This window comes from Scylla paramamosain, chromosome 43, assembly GCF_035594125.1.
Source record: "Scylla paramamosain isolate STU-SP2022 chromosome 43, ASM3559412v1, whole genome shotgun sequence".
NCBI classification, from domain to species: domain Eukaryota; kingdom Metazoa; phylum Arthropoda; class Malacostraca; order Decapoda; family Portunidae; genus Scylla; species Scylla paramamosain.
Window position 1 is genome coordinate 7157607 of NC_087193.1, and position 25719 is coordinate 7183325.

The 25719-nt window shown below is 41.2% G+C and overlaps 1 protein-coding gene across 18 annotated transcripts in view; it reads right to left on the minus strand.

Moving 5' to 3' along the window:
- Positions 1-412: 412 nt before the first annotated feature.
- Positions 413-25719, minus strand: part of LOC135093662 (protein hu-li tai shao-like) — a 77557-nt gene continuing 52250 nt past the window's right edge. For 3 of the 18 annotated variants that reach the window (XM_063993135.1, XM_063993136.1, XM_063993137.1), the window contains exons 12-22: positions 21873-21989; positions 21191-21479; positions 20249-20383; positions 17976-18056; positions 15849-15986; positions 14087-14266; positions 9755-9829; positions 8578-8634; positions 4327-4391; positions 3520-3714; positions 413-2644 (exon numbers count right to left, since the gene is read on the minus strand). In XM_063993135.1, coding sequence (XP_063849205.1) covers positions 3574-3714; positions 4327-4391; positions 8578-8634; positions 9755-9829; positions 14087-14266; positions 15849-15986; positions 17976-18056; positions 20249-20383; positions 21191-21479; positions 21873-21989 — 1278 coding nt within the window. In that variant the 3' untranslated portion in view covers positions 413-2644; positions 3520-3573. The remainder of the gene's footprint in view (positions 2645-3519; positions 3715-4326; positions 4392-8577; positions 8635-9754; positions 9830-14086; positions 14267-15848; positions 15987-17975; positions 18057-20248; positions 20384-21190; positions 21480-21872; positions 21990-25719) is intronic. The other 15 variants (XM_063993152.1, XM_063993153.1, XM_063993139.1 and 12 more) reach the window with 14 other exon arrangements.

Here is a 25719-nt window from a genome sequence, read left to right on the forward strand (position 1 = left end):
CTTATTTCAGCACCAATACCTCTCCACTTCAGCAATCAGCACTTCGGTTTTGCATTCTGCACCTGCCCAACTCAGCCTACTACAAGAGCACTCATTATTACCCTAGCTTAGCCTACCAGTTAGATCAGGTCTCAACAGAAGTGTATGAATCATCACTGGCTACCTCTCAAGCTTATCTTACCTGCCTCAGCACAAGTCCAGTCTATTCAAATCACCACTCAGCAACTGTCCGGTCTTAAATTAGCACTTAGTACCTTCCAAATGCACCTAAATCAGCATTCAGTAACCATCCAGTCTGAATCAGCACTCAGCACCTGTCCACTTGTACCCTCATAGGCCATCCACATCAGCACCAGTCAGTTTCCCCAGTCAGCACTCAGCACTTGCGAGGGTTGGCAGAGTAAGATTGGTGTGTGTAAGATATATTTATTTTATTCAGTACAGCAGAATGTTCAATAAAAAGTTCTAATGAGAAAAAATATTCTTAAAAGATGTTGAGTTACAACTGTGTCGGTGTGTTAATTTAGTGGCCAGTGTCGGCCTTGAACCCATTACACTAAGAAGCTTCGATCCCATCAGGAGGAGGAGCAGGAGGAGGATGAGGAGGAGGAGTGGAGGAAAGCAATGGCAGGAGGTGATGGAATGAAAGAATAATGACTTAGAACTTGTAAAATAGGGATGTTTTATTAAAAAAAAATAATAATAATAAAAAAATAAAATGAAATCAGCTGCCTGCATAATCATGTCATAATGAATAATAATAATAATAATAATAATAATAATAATAATAATGATAATAATAATAATAATTTCTTTAGATGCTATTATACAGATTTATGTATTATAAAACAGTGCTAAGCTTGTGGTAAAAAAAAGGAAAACAAATTTGGGGGGAAAACAAACGAGTGTTGCTAGAAAACACTCCACCATCTAGCAATGACAGGATGAAGAGAGTGGTCTGGTGCCCCGCCTCGACCTTCCCCGCCCCGAGGCGCCTCGTGAAAGACTGCTCAGGTCATTTTGGTCATTTTCTTAGCAAGGTGTGGCCGCAAACCATTCCGGGAGCTCTGGCAGGCAGACAGTCACTGCAGAGCATCCTGGAGGCCACGAGTGTTGAGGGCATCGCCGGCGTGCCCCAGGTGGCGGCGAGGCGAATGATGAGTCAGGGATTGGGTGGAGGCGCGGCTCGGGGCGGCGGCACATGGGGCCACGTGCGGGGACAGTCTGGTGGGGCGGGAGTGACTAAGCAGAGTGACAAACCCCAGCTGGTGATAACATGGTTAGTCCTTCCACTTCCAATAGTTGAGGTCAGACTAAACAATACAATAAAAATCGACTAAAATCACGGAACGCGCAGTTCACGTCTTGCAGCCGATGACGGCGGCGGCAGCAGCGGCAGCGGCCAGTCATCGGCGCCTGTGGAAGGGGCAGGAGGATGAAAGACGACTCAAAGTCTCCCTTCGCGTGAACCATTTATGACAAAATGGTGAGACTTGTGGGGTGAGAACAGAGACTGCTGATCCGACAACTATCCATGGAAGGACGAGCTTAGGAGGAAAAATACAGAAGAGACTGGAAAGCCTTCATCATCCCTTCCCCAGAGAAATATAAACAGTGGCCATCTCGGGACGGCCCCAAGTCCACAAGCCAAGAAGAGTTATCGCTGGGGCACCGCCATCAGGATCCACTGACTTTGCTTTCAAGTTCTCAAAGATTTCGGCAAATTTGCAAAGGTTTCTCGTGACAGATTCCCAAAGACTTCAGCAGCATGGAGTTAGTTCCGAGTGGCCCGGCTGGCGGCTGTACTATGTAGAGACACACAAGGAACAGGTGGGTATTCTAAAAGATACAACCATTAAAATACATGCATCACCTGCTGTGTGTGTTGTTCCTTTGCACTGTGGCTTTTGCATAACCGCAAGTCTCTCAAACACACACACATGCACACACCCACACGGACACATGCACACGCTTGGACACACTCTGATGCATATACACATACACGCAAATGGACATACATTTAATCTCAACAGTGTCGCTGTGGGAGTCACCAACATCTAAAACCTGACATGAGGCACTCTATTGAAAGCTAAGTGTCAAGAATCAGCAGTCACTCAACATCCCAGACATACACACACACACACACACACACACACACGGCCAAATCATAGAGAGCCCACAAATACGATTAAAAATTTTTCACATACATCATCACAGAAATGTACAGAACTTGTGTCCTTTCTTCAGTAAAATTCCAAGTTAATTGAAAAAAATACAAAGATAAAAACAAAATAAAATGACAAAAAAAAAAAAAAAATATACACTGGCAAAGTCCTACAACTACAAATCCTAAAAATTATGCAACAAAGCAGATTTTAATCACTAATATTGCCTTATCTTTAGAGACAAGAAAAATAATGATAATAAAAAAATCAAGAAAGAAAGTGAAAATAAAGCTAATTCGCTGACGTGCCGACCGATAAATTGACGTCAGTAGTCTTGGATCCGATAAACAGTGACAGCAGCAGCAGCAGCAGCGGTGGCAGCAGCAGCAGTAGCACAGCAGCCTCTCACCAGCACCACACAAGGACTCCCAGCACACATTCCTCTTGTTAGCTATCTACAGTACAGGTTCTGGCAGTGTCTGGAAGGGAGGGAAAGAAGACCATCATTAACTGAAACCACTTTAAAAATAATAATAGCTTGGCATTTTTTGAGAGAGAAAAAGAACTTTACTGATCAGAACTGCCTTGGAAATTATGATGGTAAGTTCTGGCACTGATCACTTTGGAAATAATAATAGTTTGGCATTTTTTGAGAGAGAAAAAGAACTTTATTGATCAGAACTGCTTTGGAAATTATGATGGTAAGTTCTGGTACTGATCACTTTGGAAATAATAATAGTATGGCATTGATTGAGAGAGAGAGAAAACTTTAGTGGCCAGAACTGTCTTGGAAATAACAATACCCAGTTCTGGCACTGACCACCTTGGAAATAATAACACTGTCATTGTTTGGGTGAGGGAAGATACATTAACTGAGTTATTATAATAAAAGGTTCTGGAAGTGTCTGGGAGAGAAAAAAGACATTCATTAAGGAGAACTGCTTTGGAAATAAGTTCTGGCATCATTTGGGTGAGGGAGAGCAAATCAAATTGAGTAAATCTGTGATCACATTATGGAAGAGGGACACAACTGACTCATGAAAAAAAAGCAGTATTAGATTATCAGATTAAATACATTTGGACTGACAAAAGAACAAGAAATAGGAAAAATAAATAAATAAAATCAGACAAAAAAAAAAAAAAAAAAAAAAAAAAAAAAAAAAAAAAAAAACAAGCGTAGCAGATTATATGACCCTAAACTTCCCTGCATATGGACAAGAATAAGGACGTGGATGGAAAGAAAGCAAGAAAAAAAAATCAAGCATAGCAGATTATATGATCCTAAACTTCCTTGAATATGGGGAAGGATAAGGAAGAGGAAAGAAAGAGGCCATAACATCTTGGGCCGTCTTACCAGCATTGGTCTACCAGAGGTGGGAGTTAGTAAAGACGGGGAGGGTCCAGAAAACTAATGATGGGCAGCCTCCTTCTCCTTCTTCTTGTCCTTCTTCTTCTTGAGGAAGCTGGGTGTACGCAGCCCCTTCTTCTTCTTCTTCTTGTCCTTGGAGATGGAGTCGTCTGTGAGGGAGGTGTCCTTGGTGGGGGAGCCCTGTGGAGGAGAGAGAGGTGAGAGTGTGGGATAGAGAGAGGGTGGGGGTAAGAGAAGATGGAAAGGGAAAGATTAGGGAGAAGAAGGGAGGTAGTGGAGCTTAAAGTGAGTGTGGGATGGGGAGAAAGAGAGGGTAAGATAAGGGAGAGGAAAGGCAATGTAGGGAGCTGAGTGAATGCAGAACAGGAGATAAGAAAGGGGAGGTAGTGTAGCTTGTACTGAGTGTGGGGTATGGAGAAGGAGGGTAAGGTAAGACAGAGAAGGGAGAGGTAAAGGAGAGTAGGGAGGGTAGTACAGCTTAGTGAGTGTGGGAAAGGGAGAGGAGAGTAGGCAGAGGGGGAGGTGAGATGTTATGATGGAGGAAAAGAAAAAGGGTGAGAGAAATTAAATATAAGAAAGGATGAGTTTGGATTTGGAAGCAAGTAAAAGCATCCATAAAAAGAGAACATTAATAAAGAATTAGAGAAGAAAAATGTAAACAAACAAAAATGCAAATATAATAACCGAAACACACACACACACACACACACACACACAGCTCTTTCCATAGGGTAACAGCTGGCTGGGTGACCAACAGACAACCGTAGGTGAATCACACACACACACACATACCTCTTTACTGCTGTGGGAGAGTGTGCTGTGGTGTGCGTCATCGTCACCATTCGCCACAGTCTCCCCTGGAAGAAACATTGAGAAGGAATGTTAGTGACGGAAAACAGGTGGGGGGACTGCTGCTACTGGTGCCTTTTGGGGGAATGGTGAGGCTCCTGTGCTATGAGGAACACACACACACACACACACACACACACACACACACACACACACACACACACACACACACACACACACACACACACACACTCATACACACACACACACACACTCATACACACACACACACACACACACACACACACACACACACACACACACAAAGTACAGAACCCAAAAGTTATTATCAAACAGTTATTAGCACAAATGGATGTAAATTAAAGCATTCATGACAAAATTTCCAATGGCTAAAAATATTATTTTCTGAAACAAGCGTCCTCACACACCACACAGGTAAAAAGGAATAGTATTAATTAGATTCCAGGTAAATGACATCAGGTTATAACAATTAGAATACGGCAGTAAACAACAGGTGGTCAATGTACGTCAACAAGCTTAAGTATTAATGCAGAGACTCTAGTGCTAGATGCGGCCGTCACTTAGAGAAATTGCTAGCTAGAGGAAATGGGGCAGCTGGCTCTAGTCCTGAGGTGCGGCTCCAAACACTGTGCAAAGCTGACTGCAAAGACAGCTGAAGAGTTAGGAACCAGGTGATGATAGCACAAGCTGTTTCGCTCTGATCTCCACGCAACACACTCTTCCTAAGCTACTGGTAACGTAGTGGGAATTTAATCTTAACCAATTACATGTGTTTAGATGTGCTTAGCTTCTACTTATGACAGGTTTTGTTGGGTTTGTCAAGACCTGAAGCATAACACTTTGTCACAACCCAAGCAACACTTTCAAATGTCCTTCAGTCCAGCTTGTGTCCGCACTGCAACGATTCATCATAGACTCCTCATGCAGCGACCATTCAGAGGAACACAGGAGTCCGTTCCAAAGCCAGTCAGCCACTCTGATGCCAAGACCCAGGAGTCACCAGGTTGCCTCAGGACAGCTGCACCCAGGACTCCCTGCCTCACCACCACCACCACCACCATCACTATCTCACTGGGATTGTGATGATGTGACAACAGAACCTATTTGTGATTACTCTTTAAAGTTTGGTATAATTTCACAATACCCAACTGTTTAATTTTGCAGGCCTCATTGTTCTGTCCAAACCAATCAGATCTCACACCTGCCACTCAGGGCTTCCAGCAGCCTAGCCACACCACCACTGGGCTGCCATGCTGAGCTGGGAAGGTGGTCTCTGCCATCAGAAGCCACACTATATTCACAATCAGACACTCAGCAATGTCACTCTCTTCCACTGCTTGAGTCTTCCCTTATTCAAGTCCTCTGATCTGAGAATCTATGAACTGTTATGGTCTAAAGATTGTCATCACATCATAGGACTTGAGAGTGACAGGGAACACAAAACACAGTGATTGTGACTTGACTTCTCATCATGACAACTCTGAGTGCACCAGTCACAGACACAACACACAGCAACACAAAGCAGTCATCACCTCACTGCAACTCAAGACTCATGGGCTCACACTGGCAGCAGCAGACATGTCCACACTGACTCATCCAAGTGTTCATTCAGACTCGAAGAAATACCAAGAAAATCTGCCCACATCTCATTAATGAGTACAGAGAATGTAGCAGTTTCTTTGGCCAATGGATGCTGGGAGTGCAAAAGAGAACAGAACACTGTGTGGAAGCAATCACTGTAACTTTTCCACACACTGACTCATCAATCCAGACTCATAACCAAAGAAATGCCAAGGAAACCTGCCCACATCTCACCAATAACATGAGAGAATGTGGCAGTTTCCTATGGCCATTAGATGCTGGGAGTGCAAAAGAAAACAAAACACTGCAAGGAAGCGATCACTGCAACCTGCCACAACCTAGGAGTGCAGCAAGCAGGACCAGGTAATTCTACGAACCTCTCTGATCGATGCAGGGGAGTCAAGTCAGCACCTCTGCCTCGGCTTCTACTACGGCATGCACTGAGCTAATGGGAACCCCAGTTTTGGGAGGAATCAGGCAAGAGTGCAGACCAGTTATACAAATTCACATGTTGTTGGGGGCCTTTTGTGAATTGAGGAGCAAAGGAACTGAATGAGACTAAAAATCAACATGTTCTGGAGAATCTTATGAGACTTGAGAGAACAAAGGAACTGAATGGAGGTACTACGGAAATTCTTGATCTGAGACATGAAATAAAAGTCATGAACTGTGTTTCAGTCCTAGATAACTGATGAAATGTACAAGGAAAACTACAATCACTCAATGGCAAACTAAAACAAACTAAAACATCTGGTAAAAAGAACATTAGATGCAAAATTAAGAGGCTGCATCTACACCATCATAACAAACATCAACATCATCATCATCATCAGCAGCAGTAGCAGGCCCTAGCTCGGCTCTACAGGCACTAAGGGGAGAGTCAGGGCACAGGAGGCAGGGGGTGTGGGCGGGGGAGTCCCAAGCTACAAGGAAGTGACCACGTACCCCCTCCCAGAAACTGTGCCACTTGCCAGGGAGGAAGAAAGTGCAGATCAACAACAAGGTACACATTAGGGCCATATTCTGAAACACTTCTGCCTGCACCTCCACTATGTTCGAAAGGCTTTAGTTGAAGTGACATGGGTTTTCAAGGGTGTTTTTATGGGTATGGTGACAGATTAACAAGATTTCTGCATTATTAACAGGAGAAACATTTAAAAACCTAGCTAGTCATCTCTGTGGCCCTTGAAAATAGTTGTGGTAAGAGAACGAAGTGTTTCTGATACGGTTCTTAATGCCACAAGTCACCTATACAACACCTGACTTGTTGCCTCATTTTATGCTTAGTTACAGAATGAAATGTTTTAGTTTTTAGTGTGTTGATACGTTAACCCCTTCACTGCTCTATTTGGCTTTTGTAAACAATGACCACTGAAGATATTGCTTGCTTGGATGTACACACAAAATACCAGGTTTTGTTATTACTCAGGACTGTGGAAAATATTATTTGCTTGGATGCATGTACAAAAATATAGAGAACAGGAAGTCATCTCTTGGTTACAAAACTAGAGGCAAGTATAAAAATCATAGGTGATGAAATTAAACTTGTCTGGCAGTGGAAGGGTTAACTGTAAGAACACCAAGACCAATTAGATTATGCAATCTTAAATTATTCATGTTACAAATGTATAACAAACTGGCTTACTTTTCTACATTCAAACAGGACTTTTAATGACTTTTTTACTTATTTAGTCCATTAGTTAAACAAATTCAGGATCTTTAGTACTAAAAAAATATCAACACAAGAAAATTGAGTAATAGAAAAGAAAACACTCAAAAAGCTCACAAACAAAAAATCTAAAATGGTTAAAACACTGACAAACATTTAAACAAAAAGTCAAAAGAGAATATTTATCACAATTTACAAAAGTGAAAGATTAATCAAAGTTTCTTACCTAAGCTTAGAATACGTGTCTCCTTTGCTTAACTCCCACAGCGGCTCAGCTAAACACCACTCCACAACACCACAACACTCCAACACTCAACAACACTTCAATACTCCTTATATTCTCCTTACATCTTTGAAAACACTGCCTCTTTTTGGGGAGTGTGAATGAGTGTGTGTGTGTGTGTGTGTGTGTGTGTGTGTGTGTGTGTGTGTGTGTGTGTGTGTGTGTGTGTGTGTGTGTGTGTGTGTGTGTGTGTGAGAATATGAGTAATGTGGAGGGTGTTATTTGAATAGACATACAAAGAGAATGCTGAGAGAGTAATGTGGTGAGGTTATTTGAACACACACACATAAATCAGAATAATGGTGAAGAAATGAATGTTGTTTTGTTCTCTGTTGTAGAGATGAAGGAAGAGGAAAGAGAGAGAATAAAGGGAGACCGGAAAGAACAGCAATAGACAAAGACAAGACTGAACAAAAAAAGAAAGGATAACATGAGGATTAATAAAAGTGGGAGAAAAAAAAAGGCATAGATATTCTTTGTGAATATCTAGAGTGAATGGAGGAGTGAAGTCATGAATGTGTGTATAGAGTGAATGACTGAATGGATCAATGGAGTGGTGAGCGAGTGTCTGCAGTGTGTGTGAGGGTGTGTGTGAGTGAATGAATGAGTACATGACAGACTGAATGGACGGGTGAGTGAGGGTGGGCAGGAAGCAGCAGCAGGCAGCTCCCGTCCTTACCTTTCCGAGTGAGGGACCAAGAGCGGCGCTGCAGAGCGGAGCGCTTCTCGGCCGCCACTGCACACCACACAAGGACAACAACATGCAGTTTAAGGTTAGTCACGGCCATGCAGGATGCAAAAAAATAAACAAATATGAGAAAAGAGAACACACACGCATCTAATATTAAAATGCAAACTAAAGAAACACTGTGTCTGCTACAAAAGTGACTGGAAAAATTATTAACTAAAACTATTCATTCACAAGCACAGCTGCTGAGGTCTGTACTCAAAGCTAAGGAGGTAAATCAATGAATAACTACTTTAATTTGCTGTGTTTTAGTCAGCTAGTTAATCTACGTTGAACTGGAGGGCAAACTAAGTTAGTCTTTTTATCTCTACTAACTAAGGAAAAGATCAGACCTCCACTAACTTCTATTTAATCAGTCTACACTATGGTACAAAACTAGGACAAGGCTGTATGAGTAATGAGGAGACTGAAGCTTCAAGAAGAGGCTGGGAACACAGGAAAGAGATGCTCCTTGTGGATGTGAGAGGTGAAGGAGGACGTGATTATTTCCTAAAGTGTCGCAAGAATGAGAATAAAGGAATCAGGTGATCTTTTGTGGAGATGAAGGGAGAAGAGATAGATTCTAAGATGTCACAAGAAAGGAGAGGATGAGTAATAGTAAGTGAGATGGTGACAGAATATAGGTTAAACTATATAGTGCAAAGGAAGAGAGTATGAATAAAAGTGAATGACAGTAATGGGTAAATTGGTAAATTGTATTAGATTATATAGTGTAAGAGAAAGGAGAATGAGTAACAGTGATAATGGTGAGAAAAAAGAGGCACATGAGGTAATGAATTTGGGTTAAATTAAACAGAGCATAGGAGGAAAGAATGATTAATAGTGAGAGAGGTGGTGATAATAAATGCAGGTTAAATTATATAATGCAATGGAAGAATGAAAATGAGTAATAGTGAGTGATGGTGACAGAAAAATCCATGTGATAGTGACTGTTGTTAAATCATAAAGTGCAAGGGAGAAAAGAATGATTAATAGTGAGAGAGGTGGTAATAATAAATGTGGGTTAAATTATATAGTGCAAGGAGAAGAGTAAGTGAGTGAGAGTGGTGAGAGATAAGAGGCATGTGAGGTTAGGTTAGTGCAGCGAACAGTTTGCAGACACTTGTACCTTCTTTCTTATAGAACGCTGACTTGGAGCGCTCCAGGGGCGGGCTGGACTCTGACTCCGGCCCGGCCTCCTCCTCTGCCATGCCAAGGTGCAGTACAACAAAACAGACACAGTTAGCAACACACAGGCTACTCTGAGCTCCTGTTTTCACCTTCCTCCACATCTAGACTGTCACTTTTCTTAATGCACATCATTATCAGGGAGTGCTGCTTCAGAGTGTGTTTTTAAAATTTGTATATACTTTTGAGTTATGTGTTGAGAAAATTTAGAAGAGTCTACTGTTTTCCTCAACATACTATAATCAGGGAGTGTTAGTTCAGAATGCATTTTAAATCATATATATTTTTGCACTGTAAGTTGAGAAAGATTTAGAAAAGATTCTATTATTTTCTCAACATGCTGTCATCAGGGAGCATTGGTTCAGAATTCATTCCTGGGTGATTGTGTGTTAGGAAAATATTCTGTCTCTCTTCCTTCAACACACCACAACCAGAAACACTGGTTAAGAATGCATTTATTCATTGACATCATGCATTACTTAACTATTCTTCTGTCATGACATGTTAAGAAAAGACCACCATTTTCCTCACCAAAATGACCCAGAAATACCACAATACACTTCAGTGCAAGATAATTACACACTCACTGCCTACACTCCTGACTCACAGTAGTTTAGAAAAGTGACCACTGTGATGTGAAACAGAGAAAACAGGGAGCTGCCAATACTCATTCCAGGCCTTTGATTCTAGTCCGGGGCTTGGCTAGCACAGACATGTTCATTCCAACACAAATGATCAGGTTAATGCTTTCTATATCATTCCCAAACAAATTACGTACAAACATGACTCGATACTCAACAACTTTATAGGGGTTCAGGTCCATAAATACAGTTCAACACACTTTAAGTCAAAAACATATCATTCAATAGGAAAAGAATCCACTAAATCTCGTGCAATAGAAACTGAAGAGGAACTAAAGTGCATGCTAGGGGTAAGTTCAGTAATATTACATACTCTACTGCTACATCTACCAGGAAACAATGCACTACATCACTTCTCACTCTGATGGACGCCTCTACATTAATCTGCATGCTAGTACCAAAAATCAAAGTACAAGTTTACTATATTTTTCATAATTCTGGAGTTCTCAGCAGTGGGAGGCACAGCAAAGACCTTCAAGAACAAAGTCAAGAGAAGCAGAATCCTTGCATACAGATCTTTAGTGTATTACAAGTCCATCAAAATGAGACAATTCTACTTTATATATACAGAAAGGAGGTACTTGTATTGAGGAGGAAGAGTAGGAATAAGAGATGAGGGAGGAGGACACGATTAGATGGGGAAAGAAAAGGAAGTGAAATAGGAGGATGAAAGGAGATTGAAGAGGAAAAAGAAGAGGACAATATATGACGAAAGAACAGGAGATGAAATAGGAGGATGAGAGATGGAAGAGAAAAAGGAGAAAAGCAGAGATAGAAAAGGAAAAGAATGTAAAGAATAAACAAGAGCATGAGGAACTGGAGGTGAAGTAGGAGGATGTGAGAAGATAGGAGAAGGGAGGAAACACAGACAAAGAACATAAAAAGGAATAGGACAAAAGGAGATGGAAGTGAAAAGGAGGAAAAACTGAAATTGAGAAGGAAAAAACAAAGAATAAACAAGATGAGGAGGAAGAGGAGGAGGAGGGGGAGGAGGAATAAACATAGCATACAGGCTCAAACACACCAATGCAAACACAACCTCATTCCCATGGTACCCAACAAACACAACCACAACATAACATCTTGAACCATTCTCGAAGAGACTCTTACCCTCACTGACGGTCAAGGGGGGAAGGGGGAGGATGCAACAGGCTCACCCACACCCAATGAATGATGAATAAACTATGTGTGTCATACATTGGATGCTAGAAACTAACTTTTTTTTTATTTCTATTTCTTTTTCTTTCTCTCATCCAAGCAGATGTGATTAATGAATGTGGGAGTTGTGTGTGTATATATATAGCAGAGGGCATCCATAGGTAGATGATTATGATTTGTATTTTGCTTTTTCTTAAAGCCCCCCAAAAAAACTATGGGTAATACATACTTATACATATATATTAAAAAATTCACAAACTATAAGGAATAATAACTAGGGGAAAAAAAAGAATTATCTCGCTAACATTACTTGAAAACTCTAAACAAATGAATGTAACTTTAAGATCTACAGGGCATGGAGATAAAAACTTAATGTAAAACCAATCCACACACAAACACACACACACACACACACACACACACACACACACACACACACACAACCGAGTCAAAGTACCAGGGGCTGTATCTACAAAAATTCTTAAAAACTTGAACTAGGTGACTTAAGAATTGTTGTACATGCCACCTGTTTCCTTGCACTGGAGTTAAGGTTATGTCACAACTCAGCACAACCCTGCCCTGCCCTGTTAGTGTGGCAGGAACCCTCAGCTCACACATCAAGCCACCTGCACCTTGATCCTTTCCCTTCACACCAAGCCACTGACAGCCACTCTTCTTTGTGTATCTTTGAGAATGAACAGGATGAGGCAATAGTAAATCATAGACAGGATAGACAGAGGCAAGGAATATCTGTAAAAGGGTCAAAAAGAGAATAAACAACAGAGGATATAAAAAAGACAGTATGTTGGAGTATTAGAGGCTGATATGGGACAAGGAATGTGACAGCCTAAGGAGGAAAACTTAAAAGAAAACGTAGCTGAAATAATGATGGTGGGGGAAGAACAGATAGCACAAAAGAACACTGAAGAGGAAAGGACAAAGAGAACAGAAGCTGAAATAATGAAGGTGGTGGTGGTGGTGGCAGGATAAACAACATACAGGAGGGAGGAGCAAGAACAGAAATGTTGGTGGTGGTGTCAGTGACTGAGGAACACTATATAAACACCAGTGCAGTTCAGAGGCTCAAAGCTGTGTGGACTGAGAGCTCCCCACCAGTACAACCATTACAGAGGAGCACCACCAATGTAAACCGGCAGTTAGGAGACCCCAGTGCATGAGGTTAGTGGGGTCTTAATGGCACTGCTAAGAGGACCCCAATGTGAGGCTAATGATGTCCTACAGAGATCCTACATGGCACAGCTCAGTTAGGACCCCAGTGTGAACTCAGCGAGGTCTTAATGGCAGTGCTCAGTTACGACCCCAGTGTGAGGTTAGTCTTACTTGGCAATGCTTGTGTGTCTCAGCAGTGCTGGAAAACTTCACCCAGTGTGTTACTGTAAAAGGTTCAACTACTACAGGTTTTATCACTTGAAGTCCTCAATTTAAGCTGCCTTCAATTTCTCATGTAAAGAAAGGGAATGTCACAAACTGTTACCTCTGTGGACTCTGCTACTGTGTGACATCTCAGAAACTGTCAGCTTGAAACAATGACTTTTGAGTGATTCTGTTGTTTTTTATATAGGAGGGGCACTGGCCAGGGGCATCAAATTTAGAAGAAAGGAAAAAGGCCCACTGAGGTGCGTCCCAAAACAAAATCAGAAATGATAAAAAAAAAATTGGAGGATTTGAGTTACATAATTTGTGTATTGTCAAATATCAGTCTGAATTTCATAGCTAAATGCAGTGAACTAGAATGCTTCATGTTACCTTACATAAAACAGGAAATGAAAGGAAAGAACAATAATAACCAATGCCTTGTGTTTCTAAATGTTGCAGTGTTTAGAAGCCCAAGGCAGTGTTTGTTAAGGCAGCTTAACCTTGAATCCTTACAAGTCCTCACAGCACTATTTGTTTTAGTCACCGCAGGGAATAGTCAAACAAGTCCAGAGTTTAAAGTGTCATTGGGTATCACCAGAAGTCCTCCTGTTTTACACCTTTCAATTTTGGTTATACTTTCACTTACTCTTTATTTATCTATTTATCTATTTGTGGTTTTCTCTCATCATGATTTACTACGTTATTCGGTAGTCCTCTGATGGTTTCTCATAACTTCCTTTTAATGAGAGTTACAAATTATGTAAAACTCATAAGGGATAAAAGTCAAGATGTTTATCTGAAGGTTTGATGACATCTTGCAGCTACTCTTTTAATCTTATTAAACTCAGAAATTGAGTAAATATGTTAATTTTTTATGAGACTGCAAAACCATGTAAAAATCTGAGAATAAAAAAGAGGGTAAAAGCAAACATATTTATAATTTTACGAGACTCAGAAACTAAAAATATAAATGGATAAAATCAAGCATGTTTATATTTCTAGGAGACTCAGAAATCGTAAAAACCAGAGGACTTCCAGATTTAGCAGAGCACACGAGAAGGAGGATGAGGAGGTGGCGAAGGTACGGGAGACCTTACTAGAGCGGGAGGCGGCTCTCAGCATCTTCTGAATGCCTCGGGTCAGGGAGTTGGTGCGGACCTCCTCCCCCCCCGCCTGGGTCGAGGGGGAGCGAGGGAGGGTGTTGGAGGCGGGAGGGGGAGTCACAGCCCCGGGCCCTGAGGGAGGGGTCTGCGGCGGGTCTGGGGTGAGGGAACCGTCTGGGGGAGTGTCAGGGCAGGTTACCGGGTTACCGTACATCACGGCCATGGGTGGACACACACACACACACACACACACACACACACACACACACATGTACAAACATACTGGTATATACAAGGACAGTGTTGTTACTTTCATGTTAAGACACGTTGGGAACTTCCTTGCACAGGTCAGATACAGGAATGGTGATGCTACAGTAATACCAATATTTAGCAGGCTGGAGTTTGTCATATACTTAAGATGTTGAGAATTTTCCTGCAGGGAGTCCAATACATGAATGGCAATACCAATTCTTTGCAGAGTTTGAGATCTTAAAACACTATGATAGGTAGTTTCTTATTGTATAAACTTAGGATGCTGAAAATTTTCTTGCACAGAGTCAAATACAGGAATAGTGATACCAATTCTTACCAAGGTAGAGTCTTATATACTACAATTTTGTGTGTTTAATATCAAAGATGCTACTGTACACAACCTTTGCTTTACTGTGTTAGAGACAGTGAGTGACAGATGGAGGACAGGGAGTGTGTTAGGGACAGTGGCAAACAGATGGAGGACAGGGAGTGTAATGAAAGGAAAAAGAGAATTAGACTTAAGTGGAAATCAAACAAGAGGATGATTAGTAGGAAGAAGAGAAGGTACATGTGAGAAAAGTAAAAAAAAAAAAAAAAAAAAAAAAAAAAAAGGTGAAACAGAAGAGAACTTTGATATAAGAAGAGATCAGATGGAGGATAAGGAGTAAGAGGAGGAGGAAAAGTAGAGTTCAAATAGAGTTCAAGGAGGAGAAAAGAAGGAATTTGCGAGGAAGCTGCATGATAAATGAAGAGGAAAAGGAGATAGATACGAGGGATTAAATAAAGAGGTGTTATGGGAAGAGGAAAGAGGAATGTAGGTTAAAAGAAAAGGAAAATGAGGAAACAAGAGAATCCAAGTAGGAGGATGAGAAGAATGAAGAGGAAATGGAGAAAGAAACAAAATTCAATGAGTAACAACAACACACACACTGGAGGGCCACACTGTCACGGCTTCACCACCAGGAGTCTGTTAACACACCAAACGCAGAACATCACTCAAGCGCAACACAGGAGAGCGGCACAGGGGGGCAGGTGGCTGGGGAGTGGGTGGGGGTCTAAAGGGTGTCGTTACGTCATTAGTGTTCGTTACCTTCCTACAGCACACGTCACACAGGGGCATGGGGGAGTAGGGAGGGTAAATCAGCACCACACTTAGGCTCTGTGGCAGGCCAGCACCACACCTGACACTCACCACACTTCTTGCCTCATACTCAGAACAAAAAGTTAAGAGGTCATAGCAAAACAAAATTCAGGTGAGGTGAGAGAAGTGATCAAGTTTACAGGTAAGTTGGTGGGATTTTCACGTGATTTGAACGCCAGACACAAACATTTCCCTCAGTTTGCCCAATCATGAAGGTTTTGGTTGGGGGAACATTTGTGCCGAGATTCAAGACAGTGAAAAGCGCCTTGCAGTGAGAGAAGGAAGCAAGTGAGGCAGGCGGTGTGTCAGGTCAGGGTGGTACTGGAGTGTCTGGCCTGCCGTGAGTCGCTGGTGCCGCGTTACCTCTTGACGGCAGCATTCTCATGGTGGCCTGGACCCGCTGGGGAGGCCCAACCGGCACCCCGGGGCCTCCCACAGGCTTCTTCGGAATGTTGGGTTTGGGAGGAAGGCTTGGCTTTTGGCGCACAACTTTCTCTCCATCTATCGTGTGGCACAGAGTCATGGCGTGTCAAGGGGCACCTCTATGCTCCTCTATAGATTATACTCTCCCTCAACACTATATACACAGGTCATACAAGTGTGAATGTATGTTGCTGCTGCTGCTTCAAAGGTTAAACCAAGTATGTGCACATGAAACTCTCACTCTCTCTCTCTCATCCTATCCCTGCATGGTCAACAGGAAGGCTGCTGCTGATGCCGGCAAGGGCGTTACATTCCTTATAAATGCATTACAGTTCAGAGGATTTACATCAGCAATATATATATAGCATGTTTATATAAGACTGTATATCTTATGGCAAAAAGTATGTACACATGAGTTGGGTGAGTGCAACACATCACTAAACACAGGTCAGGGTCAGTCACTACGGCACACTTTGTACAAAAAATTATGGATGTACGTAGTAGTAAGTTCCCATTGCGGCTATTGTGAAAAAAGTACTTATTATACAATGAAAAAGTTTCTCTAGTGGTAAGTAAGACTCAACACCTGTTTAGTCAATGCTGGTTATCATCATGCTCATTAAGACAGTTTGTGGTGGAGCCTGGCCTGGGTCACCTCAACATCAGAAATGATAAACAACACAAACCTTTCTAATTAAAGTCAAACACCTTATTTGAATACACAAGTTAAATCACACACCTTTGAAATCAAGTAAATAAACATCAGGTATACTTTTAATGAATATGAACTTTTGAATTGAAGTAAATAAACATCAAGTATAGTTTTGACATAAATGAATTTTCAACACTGGCCTTCTCACTCCTAACTCTTGAATGAGAGAAAAGGGAGTGAGGAGGCAATTGTGCAGTTCTGACTTAAACGAATCTTTTAACACCAGCCTTCTCTCTCACTTCTGACTATTGTATGAGAGTGAAGGGAGTGATATCAGCAATGTCCAGCCAGGCTCCCTTAAAAGTCCCCACAGCATCTCCAGGAATCGGCACCAAGCAGAGACGAGCATTAGTGAGTGGCTGACTAACTGGCTAATTGGCTTCCTGATGCGCGCGTACAGTAGCAGCGCACGGACACCCACGCACACACGCACACTTTGGCAGACAAGAACACAAGCGGCCAGACAGGACCTAAGGAACTAGAGAGAGTGCTGCACCAAGGAGGGGATCTGGTTTGGTCTGATGGTGGTCTTGGCTCGGTATGGACGGCTCTGGGTCTTTTGTTGCCTGCACTCACTCAAGCTGTCACCACGTATGGATCTTTTAACTCACTTGACTCCCCCACTAATTGTACAAAAGAAAATGAATCGCTAAAAATGCATTCTCTCGTGTTTTCTATTTCAAAATCAAGGACGTCACTTAAGGGGAAAGCTGTCACTAAATACACTTCTAATCCTTGAGTTCCCTATTAAATATAAAAGAAAACTTCACTGAAAAACGCTTGCATTTAAAAAAACCAGGATGTCGTTTGGGGCAAAGCTGTCATCACTACATACAGTTCTAAACCTTATGAGTTCCCATTATATACAAAGGAAAACTTCACTGAAAAAACGCTATAAAAAAAACAGGGACATCACTTTAGACACACCTTGTAACTCATGGAGGGAGAAGCACAGGTCACTGACAAGACTAAGTAACAGTAATGAGGCTACACATGATTCTTGTGCAAATGTTCAAAACGGTTCACAGCTTGCTATTCCTTTGAGGTGTGTTGGTCTGTCAAAGCTTGGGTGTTGGCAGTGCTTTCCTCCCTCAGTGGATCAGGAGGGAATACAGGCAGCTCTTTGTCACCAATTCAGATCTGCAGGGACATGTTAGGGTCCCTCCGAGCCTCACCATCACACACCATCAATCAATCAGCACAGTAGTAGACGCAACCCACAAAAAAGGAGACACACTACTCAGCAAGTTACAGAGGAAGAGGACAAACTCATGTAGTAGTAGTGGTAGTAGTAGTAGCAGTAGTAGCAGAAGTAGTAGTAGTAGTAGTAAAACTTGCAAGGAACCCCTACTGACCATCGCTAAGAACCACCGCCTGTGCCTGTCTTGCTCTGGGCGTTTGCTTAGTTTCGACCTTGAGAACCGTGGTGCTGGTGGCTGTGTGAGTGGCAATGTTTATAGAGACGGGGGGATTAGGCATCGTCCTCCAAGCTGGTACCTGTCCTGCCTGGCTACTTTATCCCTGAGTGTCCCCCTTGTCTGATCCCTGTACCGTGTTCTTTCAATACCCAGTACTGCTTTAGTTTTTGTGTATAGTGTGTCCCCTTTGAGTTATGGTGTTCCTGTGTGTTCTGCATGCTTGTGTGTTGTGTGCATGATGTTAGTTCATGGTTTTGTGGGGTACTGCTTCTCTTAACACCCAAGAACGGTTTAGTTTTGATGTGGCTTGTGTGCTGTGTGTCTGTTTTGTTATGTATGTTGTTTCTGTCTGTATTTCTTAGTGTGCTTGTGTGTTCTGTAGGTGTGTTGACCCAGAATCTGTCCACCCAACCACCCAATGTTATGTTCAAAAGCCACTGACTAAAAGTTCTGACAGATACACAGGTAAAGAAGGAAATAAGAGGTTGTGACTTTACAAAACAGGTTCATAAATCACAACACACATTAGATCAACATGAGGGAAGATAAGAACTCAACCCTTATGATATAAACCTTCAACACCCTTTATATTACAATCCTTATGTAGTGGGTTATCATGAGGCATTACAAAGCCTAACACAAGCTTGGTTTCCTCATCATATATACATCTAATGAATCACCTGGTTAATTTGGCAAGATGTACATACGGTCATGGCTAGCAATGAGTAACCTTCTCTTACTTTCACTGTGTTTCATATTCTTCTTCAGCCTTAAGTCCTCAGATCTGTTGTGAATGTATCAGCTGAGTATCAATCTCTTACTTTCACTGTTTAAAAATTTTCCTTAATCTCGAGTTGTTTAATCTGTTGTGAATGTATCAACTATCAGGCTCAAAATTTTCCTTGATCTAAATAAAGTCCTATGATCTCTTGTGAATATATCAGTTACTGGACTTTTCACCGAGCATGCCAGATCAGAGCTGAGATTGAAGGACGAGGCAAAGCACAGTGGAAATACATGTAGGTTACCCTATTTCTGATGACTATATGTATTATCACTTAGAAGCGAGACAAGCAAATGTGGTCCATGTATTAGGTTATGCTGGGACCTTAATATCATGCCCAGTTTAAAAGCATCATGGAAAAACTGAGAGCATGAACATAATCTGATAGTTTAATGTTATGGTGTTTGGCTGGTTAGGCATCAGATATATCCTCTACTTGATTCACAGACAAATTTCCTTACTAATTATAGCTTTACAAAATTCTTACATGCCAAAATATACCAAACCGATGCATTTTCTGATTCAATAGCTTCGTAATATTCTCCTTACATGCCAAAATATATCAAAGAGCAGCTGGTTAGGCATCAAATTTATCCTTTACTTGATTCACAGATGATTTTTCCGATTAAGTAGCTTCATAATATTCTCCTCGTATTCCACAGTTGACCAAATAGCTGCTGGTTGGGCATCAAATTTATCCTTTCCTTGAATCACGGACGAATTTGCTTATGCTGTCGGTAAATTTATGAAGGACCTCATTGACGAGATCACATTTTGTTTGCCTCCAATGTGGTGTTTTGTAGGAGTGCTTAATGGTATGTCCTCCTGCTGCACTATGAGACTTAAATCTTATGTATAAAGTATTCCAGTATCCAGTAACTTATATACATGAAAAGTACACACCCAATTTGATGTAAAGATTAATACATACATGATTAAATGTTTGACCATAAAATAAATCTGTAATAAATATGAGGAAAAGGCCTGTTAAAAAAAACAAAAAAAACTGGATTATACTAAGCAGTAAAGTATAATTCCTGAGGGTATTCCTGATGACACAAATGCTCAAAGACCCTTAACCTAAGAAAAACTTGCACTAAACTCTACAAAAAAAAAAAAAAAAAAAAAAAAAAAAAAAAAAAAAAAAAAAAAAAAAAATCAGGCTGAAATTCACACACCCATCAGAGCAAAGTTCAAAGTTCAGAGGGTGATCTGTGAAAACAACAAGTGCAGGAAAAAGTTCAGACTCTATAAGACTGATACAAAACTGCAAGCTGGAAAAGTCTTAAAAATATATATAGAATAACAGTTAAAGCTGGAAAATAAAACATGAGCAAAAAAAAAAAAAAAAAAAAAAAAAAAAAACTTTGGTAACCTTAAGTCTAAGCAGCGAGAGGTCACGAGGTCACAGGGCCGGGTCACCTACCTTCCTGGTCCGAGGTGGGGCTGGTGGGGTCCATGGCGGTGCGCTCGACATGCTGCTCCTGCTGGTGGTCGTCCACTACGTCCACCGTGGCACGCTCCGGCACAATGTTCATCTTCTCTATCTCTATCTCCTCAACTGTGCAGAGGGAGGAAGTAGAGGTTTAATTCCCCATGTTACAAAATATTACAGTGGATTGTTTTTGCTATATGTATCTCCTCAAATATGTGGGGGAGGAAGTAGTGGTGAGGAGAGGCACTGGTATCTTGGCTGGTATTTCACTGATTAATTCATGTGACAAAATACTACAGTGGGTTATTTTCACTATCTTTATCTCCTTAACTGTGTGGGAGGAAGAAGTGCTGGCAAGGAAAAGTAATATCTTGGCTATTATTTCACTGACTACCATCATAATCCCTCATCCAGATATTAAAGTGGACACTTTTTTGTTTCCTCTCAACCACTCAACAAAACTAAAGCCTCCCTCACTATATACATCTCCTCAACTGTGGGGGGAGAGGAAGTGTTAGTGAGAAAAGGCACTGATACCTTGCCTGTTATTTCACAGATTCCCTCACAACAGAACCTCCTAGCCAGGCCCTCCTTCACTCTAAACATGACAGAACTTTCCCTTGCTTCCCTCACAACAGATAATCACAGACAAACCTTCCCTCACCCTACAAACATTAAAAGATTTTCCTTCACTTCCCTCACAACAGAAGCTCTCAGACAGACCCTCCCTCACTTTACAAACACAATATAACCTCATCTCCCTCGCCTCACAACACAACCCCACAGACTTCCTTCCCTCTCTTTCCTAGCAACTTTCTCCTTATACTCCCAGCCAGACCTTCTTTCACTCTACCCACAACAGACTCCTCCATCCTTTCCCTTTCCTCACAACACAACCCCTTGACATCCTTCCCTCCTCCCAGCAACACGTACTAGGATCCCCTCGTTGCTTGCGCTCCACCAAGTCCTTGTACTCCTCCAGCTCCTGATCAGTGACAGCATCGAAGGGGTTCTTAGCATAGGGGGTCTTGTACACCACCGCATTGTGCTGGAAGTCCCTCTGGATGATGCCCTTGGAGGCTGCCCCCACCAGGATGACATGGTCCGAGGCGCCTGACATGCTGGCATCCTGCATGCGCCGTGCCTCGTCCCAAGTCACGCCCTCCAGCAGGTGAGAGGTCGGCCCGGCGCTGATGTTGCCTACCCTTCGGTTCTCCTTGATCTGTGTGGGTATAGTGGGTTATGGTGGCTTGTGTTAGGCCAGTGTGTGTTATGGTGGGTTTAGGGAGTGGTCATGGTAGGTCAAGAAGGGTCAGGAAAGGTTAGAAAGGGTTAAAATGAATTGGGACAGGTTAGGATGGCTCAGGATGCCTCAGGATAGGTTAGAATGTTTCAGGATTGACTAGGGTAGGTCAGGTATACTACTATTACTGGTGTAGTTTTACGTATTTCCAAATATAAGCCAATAAGGTGTCTGCCTGAGATATAAATAGAAAAGGAAAGTTGAAGTTTGTTTATTTGAAGATGGACAGTTCAAAATATAAACATTTCAGCACAAAGGAGTACGTGTAAACAGACCATGAGAGCAGACAGCAAGAAGGGTTAGAAGACTCACCATCTTCTGCACGGTCTTGAACTCCTTGGGGTTGGTGTTTGGAGGCACGAACTGAAGTGCCGACTCCAGTTTGACGGGTGTTGAGGTGGAGTGAGTGGGGGAGCTGTCGGCCACCCACTGTAGGTACAACAAAACAAAGCACATTAGGGCCTGGCCTTGGACACTTGTCTTTTAATCAATGCCTTTCTGTCTGTGCTTTTTGGAGGTGACTGCACTGATATCTTTGCATTGTGCCTGTTTCCCTAGAGTTCTGCATGTCCGCAGCAGCAGCCATGCGCTGTCTCAAAAACTATAGGGCTCAGTTTACATGTATGTGTGGGAAAGGAAGCTCACCAATCATCCGTTTTGACATTTGAAGCAAAAAAAACAAAAAAGCAAGGCCCTTTGTGCTTGGTTTTGCGTGTAAACTGCCACTCGCACGGCAGCTACCAGTCACCAGTTACCAGAAACAGGCACAACATAGGCTAGTAAAGGTGCGTGAGACAATGATCCAAAAACTAGAACCTCACATGAAGGAAAAGAAAAAAAAAAAGAAAAAAAGAGTACAATCAAGAATTAAGAGGGCATATGAAATTTAGACTACCACCTTTACTAGCCTATCAAGTAACAAAATGAAAGTATTGTAGAGTACTATTATTTTATTATAAGCCAAGATCATGTGGTGAACACAGAGGAGACATTATGTAAGACCACAAGCTGGAAAATGCACAAATCATGACCACACACGGTGCCTACCTCACTACCTCACCACCTGTCTGTACCAAGGTGACACAGGCACTGGACAGGACACCAGGTGAACAGAAAGTCTAATTAATGAAGCTACCGAATACTGACTTAGAAATATAGATGTCAACTCCAACTCTTCAGGATATTTGTCACTCTAAAAGGTTCTCAAGTCACCGTGGTCCATAAACATTCCAGGGCACTTGTAACTTTAATGGGCACAAGATAACATATATATTAACTCAGCTTTCCATGATCTGTGCAGTGGTAATGTTCTGAAATTCATTTAAAACATAGAAATACAACAGTAAGTTAATAGAACACTTTGGAATCTGTGCTGCTCTAATTCTTTCCTGGACACAAACATGTATATACTAATTCAACTCCCATATGTTGTTCTGTGATATTATGTAAACATGAAATATAAACGCTAATTTAATTTCTTCAGGATCTTTGCGGCTCTAATAGGTTATTCCTTACTAATCAAATCACATAGGTTCTGAATCATCTGTAGTCCTTTACTAATGAAATAATTTGGGTTCTGAATCTCTTCTAATCTTTTAATAATCAAATCATATAGGTCCTGAGTCTCCTCTAATCTTTTACTAATCAAAATCACATGGGTTCTGAATCTCCTCTAATCCTTTACTAATCAAGTCATATAGGTTCTGAGTCTTTAATCCTTTACTATTGAAGTCATATGGGTTCTGAATCTCATAACTTCATAACATTCAGGTCACTGTCCTAACCTTCCCTCCTGGACACAGCCTTACATGGTGCAATAATAGAAGCTGCCTGGTATTTAAAAAAAAAAAAAAAAAAAAAAAAAAAAAAAAAAAAAAAAAAAAAAGCAAGGATTATATATCATGAAACAATTAAACCTACTACTTATGCATCTATGTAAACAAAAGTCTTCTCTCTTGACAAGGTAAAAAAAAAAAGCTAAGGTTATGGAGGGGGAAAAAAAAAAATTGACATGACAAAGTAAAAAAGTCTACAAAAGCTACGGGTACAGAAAATATGAACTAAATGTCTTTCAAACTGTAGGAGTGAAATAGACACCCAAGCTCCACCACTGACTGGAGTATTGCAAAGGTTGGGAGACTGAGCAAAGTGCCTCAGGAACGAACTCTAACAAAACGGTGATGGCAGTCCGTCTGTCTGTCTGTATGTCAGGCTGACGTCCCCAAACTAGTGAGTAATTGTTAGTGAATGGATGGATAATAGTAACAGTAATGGTAATATATAAAGACTGTTCAAAAAGTGATGTCTAAATAGAAAGCTTAAAAATATTAATGAAAAATAATAAATAATAATAAAACATAAATACTAATAATAACCAAATACTTAATAACAAATAATACAAGAAATACCATAAAAAATATCTTTATAAAAACTCTGAAAAAAATAATAATGAAAACAATATAGATAAAAAAAAGGATGATTTGAATAAAAAAAACCTACACAAAACATCTAAAAAACTAACAACAATACGTAATACAAAACAAGAAAAAAGGAACACAAAAACCTAACCTAAACCTTAAAAAAACAAGACCCGAGCAAACTGAATGTACTGGAAAGACTGAAAAAAAATCACAGTTGCCTTTCATGGCGTCAAAAATAAATAAATACAATAAATAGAAACAAATAAAATAAAATAAGCCTGTTTCCCTGCGCCGGACAAGCCTGGGAAGGACGGCCGGCTGCACAGAGACACACAGACACACACACACACAATTTCCGAACCCCCAGGAATGACCAACACTGGGCTATAGATGCTTTGACAGTGTTATTACTATTATTATGGCTCATGCTGCCGTTACCACTAACACACTACTGACACCAAGCGAAAAGATGCTATATGTACTTCTAAAGATCCTATGTGTATGCCTTATAGCTACCGAGATTCGTACACTCACACGCACAAACAGATAGTTCAGTTATTCATAATGTTTGCCCAGAGTCATGCAATGTTGTCTTTCCTGTAATATGATTTTTTTTTTCCTGTTAGTATTTTCCCCCAATGTGATGTTTCTTAATGGTCTACTTGGAATTGGTGAGTTTTGATGGTTTTCCTTGCAATATTTCCAGGTAAGCTTCCCACTACATGGGTTTCATAATTTCCTTAGAGTATTTTCAGCAATGTGACAAATTTTCACTGATGGCTATGTGGACTAAAGAGTTTGATAATTTTCATACAGAATTTCCAACCATAAGATAAATTTCCCATTGACAGCTACTTGGAAATAGAGTTTGATGCTGAACTAATTTAAGCTGATGAACAGTTTCGGTCTTTTTATAATACATCTGTTTATTTTGTTTCTGTTCCTTCTGTATTGCTGTCCTGGGTAGACATTCATGCGGGTGATTTTTGTAACTCTATGACTGTTACCCTTTCTGTCTCATTCTCGGATTTAAGTTCTAAATTTCTTCTTACTCTCTTATCATTCTAGGTAAAGCAATTCTTAAGTCTTAGCAACATGCAATCTTGGAGTACTTATTTATTTTAGTTCCTCTAAGTAAAGTAAGATTATCATTAGGTTTCTCTGAGTGTCAAACCTTTTAACCATCTCCCTATCTCTCATCTTTATTTGTCTAACTGTACGTCTGTCATTCTCTTCTTTCCACACTATTCACGTCTTTGTGTGTTCCTCTGGGTGAAGTAAGACTACTAAGGCATTAGGCCACAGTCTGGAGTGAAGAAAGTATCCCTCTTCATCAACGGCTACAGAGAAACATCGGAAACATTAAGATGCACATGAAAAACCAGTGAACACGGCTGAACACATCTCAAATACACCTGTAAAAAAGGCAATACAAAGCAGCACAAGTGTTGACAGCTACATAAAAATACAGTACACCCATTATGCTGTTGTGAAGCTTTGGTTAACTTGGCTGGACTGTATCTAAAGTTCCTGAAAGAGCTTTATCGTGCACCTCAAACTGGCAGGTTATCTACTGGACCCCAAGGCAAAGGTGTTTAAGGTGTGTTTGTGAAGTTACTCATACTGGCAGTGTCCTTGAGTATTGCAGTCAACGCAAAAGTGAGGTTTGGTTTGGTGTGTGGTGGAGGGGTGTGAGGGATGGAATGAAGGATAGAAGAGAGGATGGAAGGGAGAAAAGA